This window comes from Giraffa tippelskirchi, chromosome 1, assembly GCF_054371585.1.
Source record: "Giraffa tippelskirchi isolate mGirTip1 chromosome 1, T2T-mGirTip1v1.2.pri, whole genome shotgun sequence".
In the NCBI taxonomy this organism is placed as follows: Eukaryota; Metazoa; Chordata; class Mammalia; order Artiodactyla; family Giraffidae; genus Giraffa; species Giraffa tippelskirchi.
Window position 1 is genome coordinate 141,965,249 of NC_137275.1, and position 10,162 is coordinate 141,975,410.

The 10,162-nt window shown below is 39.5% G+C and overlaps 1 protein-coding gene across 1 annotated transcript; it reads left to right on the forward strand.

The window, feature by feature from the left end:
- Nucleotides 1–458: 458 nt before the first annotated feature.
- Nucleotides 459–9,887, forward strand: LOC145516134 (uncharacterized). Its single transcript, XM_081517317.1, has 5 exons — nucleotides 459–478; nucleotides 613–693; nucleotides 4,672–5,056; nucleotides 6,312–6,401; nucleotides 9,238–9,887. Exons 1-4 carry the CDS (start codon nucleotides 459–461, stop codon nucleotides 6,357–6,359), a joined length of 534 nt encoding a protein of 177 aa, XP_081373443.1. The 3' UTR covers nucleotides 6,360–6,401; nucleotides 9,238–9,887.
- The last annotated feature ends 275 nt before the right edge of the window (nucleotides 9,888–10,162 follow it).

Consider the following 10,162-nt stretch of genomic DNA (forward strand, 5'->3'; position numbering starts at 1 on the left):
TTGTGAACTAGGAAAACGAAGCTTAAATGAATTACATGACTCTACTTGTGTCAAACTGCCTGTGGGGGGAGGGGGGTGGAGCCAAGGATAAAAAAAATAAAAACAAATAGTGTTCTTTCCGTTCAGTCAATATTTATTACGCACCTATTATGGCACCTTGCCAGGGGTATAGGTGGGAAGGGAGGCGAGACAGACATCAAATAATAAGCACACAACACATAACTACAAATTTTAAGGCCTATTTATTTGTTTCCGACACACCATTGTTTCACGTACCTCTTAAAAAAACCGCTGCAGTTACTAGTGCGTGTGTACGTGTGTGTGCACCGCTCAGTCACTTCAGTCGTATCGGACTCTTGGAGACCCCATGGACTCCTCTGTCCGTAGCATTTTTCCTGGCACGAATACTGGAGTGGGTTGCCATGTTACCATAGATCAATAAGACATCCGGATTTCAGATGACGAAATCGCCAAAGCGGCAAATTTAGATTGATGAAATGGGGTTAAAAATTGATAAATGGAAACTCCAGGTGAGACCTCAGATTGAGATTTCCCTTACTTACCTGGCCCCAGAATTCGAGTCCGGTAAAGTTTTGGGTACTTTGCACGAAGTGTTACAGCCAATAGGTGGCGAAGCCAGCAGAACGTGACTGGCAACCACGCGCCTCTTTCTGCAACTCGCTGGGGACCTGCGTGAGAGGGCCCTCAGTGCCCGCCCAGTGCTCTGGGATTGGCGGGGAGGGAGGGAGGAGGGGGGCGTGGGTCTGTTGCTCTGACCGCCAAACAAGCCAAAACCCGCTCTGCCTTCCCTGCCAGAGCAAGGGTGCTGCAGGAACGTGGCTCCAACTTCAGCTAGGGCTGCCTTGGCCTCTGTGGCTTATTCATTTTTTATTGAGGTGCAATTCACATAAGATCAACAATTATAAATTTTATAATCCACTAAGGTGATATTAGTACACTCATAATGTTGTGCGGCCATCACCATTTATCCAGTTTCAAAACATTTTCATCATCTCCATAGGAGACCTCCATACCCAATAAGCATGTTCACTAGACCCTCCCTGTTCCTAGACCCTCCCTGTTCCCAGTCCCTGGCAACCACTAACCTCTTGTTGTCTCTGTGGATTTACCTATTCTGGACACTTGGTGATAAGTGAGGTCATACAATATGTTGTCCTTTGCGTCTGTCTTCTTTCACTTAGCATAATGCTTTTGAGGTTCATCCATGTTGCAGCATGTATCAGTACTTCACTCCTTTTTACGGTTGAATAATAGTCCATTGTTTATCTGGTCATATGGTAATGAACATTTGGGTTGTTTCCACCTTTTGGCTTTTGTGAATAGTGCTGTGAACATTTGTATACAAGTATTTGTTTTGAATACTTGTTTTCAATGCTTTGGGGTATTCAATTCCTTTGTCTAGGAGTGGAATTGCTAGGTTATAATTATACTACTTAACCTTTTGTGGAACTGCCAAACTGTTATCCACAGCAGCTGCACCATTAAATATTCCTAACAGCGATGTACAAGAAATCCAACATCTCCACATCCTCCTTATTTTCTGTGTGTGTGTGTGTCTGTGTGTGTTTTAAGAAGACATCCTATTGGGCATTAAGTATAACTCATTGTGGGTTTGATTTATATTTCCTTAATGAGTGCAGATGTTGAGTATCTTTTCATGTGTTTATTGATTACTTGTATGTTTTCAAAGGAGAAATGTCTTTTCAAGTCCTTTGCCCATTTAAAAATTGGGTTACTTTTCTTTTTGCTGTGAAGTTGTAAGAAATCTTTGTATATTATAGATCCTAGGTCCTTATCAAATATGTGATTTATGAATATTTTCTTTCATTCTATCTGTGGTCATTTGACTTTCTTAATAGTGTTCCTGTGAACAAAACATTTTAGTTTTGATGAGGTCTAATTAATTTTGCTTTATGTTTGCTATTTATGCTTTTGGTGTCATATCTAAGATTCCATTACCAAATCCAGAGTCATAAAGATTTACCTCTATGTTTTCTTTTTTAACTTTTTATTTCATATTGAAGTATGTTGTGTTAGTTTCAGGTGTACCTCAAGTTATTTAGTTATACATATACACAAATCTATTCTTTTTCAAATTCTTCTCCCATTTAGATTGTTGCATAATATTGAGCAGAGTTCCCCTTACTATACAGTAGGTCCTTATTGAAGATTTACCTCTATACTTTTTCTATGACTTTTAGAGTTTTATAACTCTTACTTAATTCTTTGATGAATTTTGATATTTTTTTTTTTGGCATGTGGTGTAATGTAGGGTTCTATCTTCCCGTCCAAGTGGATATCCAACTGTCTGACACCATTTGTTAATGAGACTGTTATTTGTCAATTGAATGGTCTGAGATTCTTGTCAAAAATCAATTGACTGAAACTACTGAAGCCTGTGCCCCTAGAGCTTGTGCTCCGCAATAAGAGAAACCACCATTTTGAGGAGCCTGCACACCACAATGAAGAGAAGCCTCTGCTAACCACAACTAGAGAAGGCCTGTGCACAGCAATGATGACCTAGTGCAACAACAACGACAAAAAATTTTAAGTAAATTTAAAAAATCAATTGAGTATAGATGTATTGGTTTATTTCTGGATTCTCAATTATATTCCACTGAGATATATATGTATTTTTAATATCTGCTCCACACTGTTTTTATTACTTTAGCTTTGCAGTATGTTTTGAAATTGAGAAGTAAGGATTCTATTTCTGTTCTTCTTTTCAAAAGTATCTTGATCTGGTTCAAGTTTGTATCTGGGGTCCCTTGCAATACCATGTATGTTTCAGGATCAGCTTTTTCATTTCTACCAAAAAAAGAAAAAAGCACATTGGGATTTTCACAGGGATTTCACTGGATATGTAGGTTACCTTAGGTACTACTGCCATCTTGACACTATTAAGTCTTCTAATTTATGAACACAGGATGTGTTTCCATTCACTTAGGTCTTTAATCACACCTATTTGGTTAAATTTATTTCTAAATATTTTATTCTTTTTGATGCTACTAAAAATTGAATTTTCTCAATTCCTTATCTGGATTATTCATTTCTAGTGTCTAGAAATACAACTGATTTTCATGTTGCTCTTCTATCCTGCAGTTTCACTGAATTTATTAGCTCTAATAGTTTTCTTTTTGTGTGTTTGTGCATGTGTGTATTCTTTATTTTCCATATACGATCATATTATCTGCAAAGAGGGATAGTTTTACTTGTTTATTTCCAATTTGGATATATCTTATTTCCTTTTTCTTGACATAATGCTCAAGTTAGAACTTTCAGGACAATGTTTCTTATACAATTTTGAATAGAAGCAGTGAAAGCAGGCATTGTTCTTGTTCCTGATCTTAACGGTAACTCTTTCAGTCTTTCACTATTGATGTTAGTTGTAGGGTTTGTTTGTTTCCATAAACACTCTTAATCAGATTGAGGAAGTTCTCTTTATTCCTAGCTTGTTTAATGTTTTTATCATGAAAAAGTGTTGGATTTTGTAAAATTCTTTTTCTGCATCAATTGAAGATTATTATATTTTCTTTCATTCTATTAATATGGTATATTATAATTGATTGGTTCTTATTTGTGGAACCCCTTGTGAGATAAATATCACCTGGTCGTGGTGTGTAATTATCTTAACATTCTGCTGGATTCAGTTTGCAAGGATTTTATTCAGAATGTTTTGCATCTATATTCATAGGGGATATTGGTCTGTAGTTTTTTTTTGTTGTGATGTCTCTGGTTTTGGTATCACATAATATTGATCCCATCAAATGAGTTAAGAAGTGTTGGCTATTTTTCTATTCTTAGAAGAGTTTGAAAAGGATTGGTGTTAATTGTTCTTTAAGCAGTTCATACAATTCACTAGTGAATCACTGATCAGGTCCTGGACTTTTCTTCATCAGAAGGTGTTTTGTTTTTTTTTTTAACTACTGATTCAATCTCTGGTTATAAGGCTGTTTAGATTTCTTTTTTTTTTTTTTCTCGAATCAGTTTTGATGGTCTATATGTTTCTAGGAATTCGTCCATTTTATCTAGGTTACCTAATTTGTTAGTGTACATTGTTCATAGTTTTCTCTTATAATCTTTTTTATTCCCTTAAAATCGCTAGTAATGTCTCCATTATGCTGTGTTTAAATCATCTTTTTCTTGATTGAGGGTTCACTTGAATGCTACAAATGATCAACTATTTCTCAGAGCTCCCAGGAAGTCATTTCTGACACCATTTTGGTGTTTCTGTGTAGGGACGGCCCATGGAGCTTCCTATTCTGCCATTTCCACTGATAGCCCTTCTAGCTTTTGTTTTGTTTTGCTTTCCAGCCGAATGGCAAAATGACTCTGATGTGCCAGGTTCCTTTCTCTATACATTCTATGTGACTGGGACTCAAGTCTTCCCTGCCCCACCTTCCCACTTTCTGTCCCCCACCACGTCTCTGAAGCCCGGTCTAGTTCTAACACTCAGCTGTATCTGAGAGCTCAGTCGTGTTCCACTCTTCGCGACTCCATGCACTGTAGCCCGCCAGGTTCGTCTGTCGATGGAATTTTCCAGGCAAGAATCCTGGAGTGGGTTGCCATTTCCTACTCCAGGAAGATTCAGCTAGCCTCTTCCAAAATTTTCTCCTCCCGCTCTCCTGCCTCTTTTTTGCACTGTAAAAGGAGGCTCTTCTTTCCTCAACTCACTCTCTCTCTCACACACACACACACACACACACACACAGAGACACGCACGCCCACCCTGTTCTTCTACACGATTCCCAGCAGGGTGGGAGCGCCTCAGGGCCCTCAGCTGAAGGCCCCGAATAAGCTCTGGCCCACAGGAGCCGCTCTCGGGCCCTTTACGGAACCTGCGGTCGCCGAGCTGAGCGGGGCGTACACGTGCGCGTCCCCCGAGCGAGCACTCACGGCGCCGCCCTGCAGCTGGCGCCGCCAGCGCAACTGGGAAGTGAAACGCGGGGCTGGGGGACGGCCTCCTGCGAGCGACTCGAAAAACTCGGCTGTCTGCTCCGATTTGAAAAACAAACGAAAGAGAGCAAGAAGGAAGGTGAGAGAAAGGGAGCGAGGAAGAGGAAAGGGAGAGGTTTTAAACTAGACGGCAGGCCCCGTCCCGGAGGCTGGCTCGAGGGTGCGAGACCGCATCCCGGCTCTGGGGCCGGCCTGGGTTTTCCCCCTATTAACGGAAATTCGGGGTCAACCGGCCTTGGAGGAAACAAACTGCCGGACTGAGGGGTATTCTAGCGTCAGTGGGGAGCGCCCAGGGTGCGGCGAACGGAGAGCCCCAGGCCCCCGGAGAGCAGAGCTCCCTGGGTTCGGCCGCGTCTCCCAGCTGCCTGCAAGGCCCTGGCGCCCGATGGGAGGGGCCCAGTTCAGTCGCTCAGTCGTGTCCGACTCTGCGACCCCATGGACTGCAGCACGCCAGGCCTCCCTGTCCATCGCCAACTCCTGGAGTTTACTCAAACTCATGTCCATTGAGTCGGTGATGCCATCCAACCATCTCGTCCCCTTCTCCTCCTACCTTCAATCTTTCCCAGCATCAGGGTCTTTTCAAATGAGTCAGCTCTTCGCATCAGGTGGCCAAAGTATTGGAATTTCAGCTTCAGCATCAGTCCTTCCAATGAATATTCAGGACTGATCTCCTTTAGGATGGACTGGTTGAATCTCCTTGCATCAAGGGACTCTCAGGAATCTTCTACAACACCATAGTTCAAAAGCATCAATTCTTCGGAGCTCAGCTTTCTTTATAGTCCAACTCTCACATCCATACATGACTATTGGTAAAACCAAGCTTTGACTAGAAGGACCTTTGTTGGGAAAATAATGTCTCTGCTTTTTAATATGCTGTCTAGGTTGATCATAACTTTTCTTCCAAGGAGCAAGCAACACCTACCCCGAGAACTCACGTGCTGGACTTAAGCAGTAATGGTCAAGCAATAAACAACAACAACAAATATATATATAATTCACTCAAAGAAAATTCAAATATAGTTTTCCTGTTTTTTCTATTTGAATTTTCTTTGAGTGAATTGTTTTACAGTAATTTAGATTGTTTTCTGAATTCTCAGTAGTCTTTTCTTTTAAATAGCTGACTCAATCGAGTGTTGCCCCAGTTCTGTCTGTAGATGGCTTGGCCTTAGAGAATTATTTCTATTGAGACATCATAGTCGAGGAACAAGTCTGCATTTACGTTTTCTGCCCCATGTACAGCTACCTGAAATTATTTATCTTCTCTGTTTATTTATATCTTTAAGGTATTTCTGAGTAAACAGAATAATTATTCCCTAAACTCTGTTTCCATCCAGGTGGACAATGTAGCTGCCCCAGACCCTACCAATTTACTAAGAAAATAGATGTGAGATTTGAGGGGGAAGAATGCGAGGAGTTCTGCCTCTGTAAGTAGTCGTCTCTTTCATTAGTTTATGCAAGAAATAATTAATTGAGTACCTCTTGTATGTTAGGCACTGTGCCAAGCCATAGGACTACAGGACTCACCATCTCTAAGGACAGATAAAAACAAAACATAAAGTACTGGTGTTGATCATAAATCTTCCAATATTCTGTTCTGGCTACCTTCTGAGAAAATCTTTCCTGTTACACAAACTTCTTAACAGACTAAAATCATAACTGTTTCCAATCAAGCCGAACATCCTTGATTCTGTAAAGATTGCCCCAAAGTTGTTTTTTTTAAGTGAATAAGAGAACAAATCAACATGTTAACTCTACCCAGAAGAAGCTGCTGATAGTATTATTTCTTTATTGGAGGAGAGAGAAAGAAATAGTGCTACCCTCATTATAAATCATATAATGAAATGATTCTTCTTATTGTTAATAACTCAAGTGAGAAAACTGTTGTCGCAGATGAAATTTGAAGTTGGCAATCTAGGAAGCAAATCTCAGGATCCTTCTACTTGCTAATGTCTAAGTCACCATTAGTTGCTATATAATATTAAAGCTGTTTTAACATATAAAAAGATTTTCCTAGTTCCCATATTTTCAAAACTTTGTATGAGTGTGCAAGCTCAGTTGTTACCCTGTGGATTGTAGCCCACCAAGCTCCTCTGTAGGGTTTTCCAGGCAAGAATACTGGAGTGGGTTGCCATTTCCTTCTCCACAAACTTTGTATAGGAAAGAATAAATAGATTTTCTCTTGGCCCAGTAGTAAGAAGAAATAAATTTGGCCTTGGAAATCAAGGAGTCTATCTTTGTGGTTGGGGAACTGGGGAAACTTGTTTGCACAAAGCTAAATAATAATGAAATAAAGTGTTTTCCTAAGGACTAGTGAGATGAGATTGATGAAAGGAGGGAGGAGAGAGATGGCAACAGTGTGTTTCTTTTTTGCCAGAAAAAGTACCTGATATACATACTTGCCAGGAAGGGACAGTGGGTCCACCCTAGAACCAAAGGTGGATGTTTCTGGAAAGTTCAATCAGAAAGTGCCCCAGGGTAGTGAGGGGTTGATCACCTTGAAAGGAGAGTTATCTTTCAAATGGAAGAGCAGAATTACTAATTTCCATGCCCAGCCCTATATGAAGTAGATCAGTCATGTTTAAAGTAAAAGAGAAAGAAATAGGTTTCACAGTTTTGGTTGATAAGTAGTACCATTGCAGGAAATGGAGGGTTGATAGAACTGCAGCTTGTATCTGGGCAAGGTTGAAAGAGCTACCTTTGGGTGCCAAATGCAAATGAAGTAAATTTTTTCCTTTTTTTTTTCTTTTCCTTGTATAAGAAAACACTATGGTTGACAGAAAACAACAAAATTCTATAAAGCAAGTTTCCTTCAATTAAAAAAATAATTAAAGAAAGAAAATATTACCAAGTGTTGGAAGAGGAGTATAAATAAACACTGGTGGGGGAGGCAGTAAAATTATATAACATCTACAGAGGGAAATTATCAGTATCCACGAAAAATTTAATACATCTTTTGTATTCAGCAATTGCTCCTCTAGAAATTATTCTGCAGATACATTTGCACATGTGCAAAATGGCCTATGTATAACAATAGCCACTGTAGTTTTGTAATAACGGAAGATATGAAACAACTGCAGTCGCCATAAATGAGGAATTAATTAAGTTATGAGTTTTCCCTAAAATTAGTAATGTACAGCTATTAACCAGAATGTAGTAGATCTAGCAAGTATGAAATGATTTCCAAAGTACATTGTTGAGTGAAATAAGAAAAGTACAGGACTATGTGTGTAAAATACTTCAAATTAGATTTTAGATATATTTGTATGTGTGCTTGTATATACATAGAATATTTCTGAAAAGACACAAAAAAAGTTGCTGACTCTTGTCTCAAGGGAGGGAGGTAGATGACTACAGGCTGTGTGGAGGGAGATTTACTTTGTACTGAATACAGTTTACTGCCAGTTTAAAAAACAAAGGTATGAACTATTTAATACAAGTAAAACAAACACCTAGTAAAGTACTGGTAGAAGGAAGTAGTTTTGTTGAACTCACCATATTCTGTCACTGTCAAAATTTCATTTACAGGAAGAGAACAAAGAAAACCTTAGGGTAAGTCATTTCAGTTAGTCCCTTATCTAACCGTTAGTTTCCTTATTTTGTAAAATGGGTATGAGGATGACTGCTTTGCAGAGTTACTGTCTGGAAGCATAAAGAATATAAATTATTATACATACTAAAGCACACATACACACACATATTCACTCACTCACTTTTGGCTCAGTCCTCCAATTTCCCCAAAGCAGTTTCCAAATGAAGACCAAGCTGGGCTTGAAGCAGAAAGAGTTTAGGCATAACTCAGGCATATTCTCACCAGCACATGATTTATCATTAGCAGTAAATCTCATCCCCTTGGATTTCATTCGCTAAACAAACATTACCAGTCAAGTACTGTGCTGGCTGCTTGGATACAATGATGAATAAGACAAAATTGTGCTTTAAAAAATATTATGCAGTTTATACAAGAGTGTGTCTGTCTTCAAATAATATAGAACAAAATTAATGTTTCCCTTTGTTGCTGCTCTTCTGCCCAGAGGTAACTGCTGATATCTTCATGAAAGTGGGGAAAATGCTTTTTGATTTATGGCTTTGATTGGTGCATATTGTTTCCCCCCTAAAAATAGCATTATACAGTACATACTGTTCTGTTACTGTCTAAAATATTAATGTCTTTGAGATTTTTGCAAAGAATCAGAAAAATTCTTGCTTATTCTTTTAAATTGTTGTAGGTAGCCTACAACAATTTGTATGCTTCCCTTGTAGCTCAGCTGGTAAAGAATCTGCCTGCAATGTGGGAGACCTGGATTCGATCCCCAGGTCAGGCACATCTCCTGGAGAAGGAAATGACAACGCACTCTAGTACTTGTGCCTGGAGAATTCCATGGACAGAGGAGTGGGACAGGCTGCAGTCCATGGAATCACAAAGAGCTGGACACGACTGTGCAACTAACTTTCTATTGTATGGGTAAATGCACCATTTAATCATTCCCTTACTGATAAACACTTAAGTCATTTTCTATATTTACTAGTATAAAATGGGCTAGTAATCCTTGGTTAAAAGTGAAAGTGAAGTCACTCAGTCATATCTGACTCTTTGGACCGACTCTTTGCGACTCTGTGGACTGTAGCCTACCAGGCTCCTCCGTCTGTCCTTGGGATTTTCCAGGCAAGAGTACTGGAGTGGGTTGCCATTTTCTTATCCAGGGGGATCTTCCCGACCCAGGGATCGAACCCAGGTCTCCTGCATTGTAGGCAGATCCTTTTACCATCTGACCCACCAGGGAACTCCTATTCTTGGTTATATATGCTGCAAATGTTTTCTGCCAGCTTGTTGCTTGTGCTTTTGCTTTATGTAATTTAGATTACAGAGTTTTAAAACTTTAATGGAAATAAATGTATCAGTTTTTTCAAAAGCAGTCTTAACAATATTGTTGTCTTAAGACCTTCGACACACCCAAGATTGTGAATACATTCTCCTACATTTGCTGTTAATACTTGACATTTACTTATTTTGTTGACTTGTACTTTATTTTCCCTTTGTGTGAAGTTGTGATATAGGCAGTATAATGCCCTTCCCCGCAAGATGTCCATGTCCTACTCCCTGGAAACTGAGTATGTTAAGTTACAAGGCAAATAAAATGAAGGTTTCTGGTGGAATTAAGGTTGGTAATCAGCAGACCTTGAGATG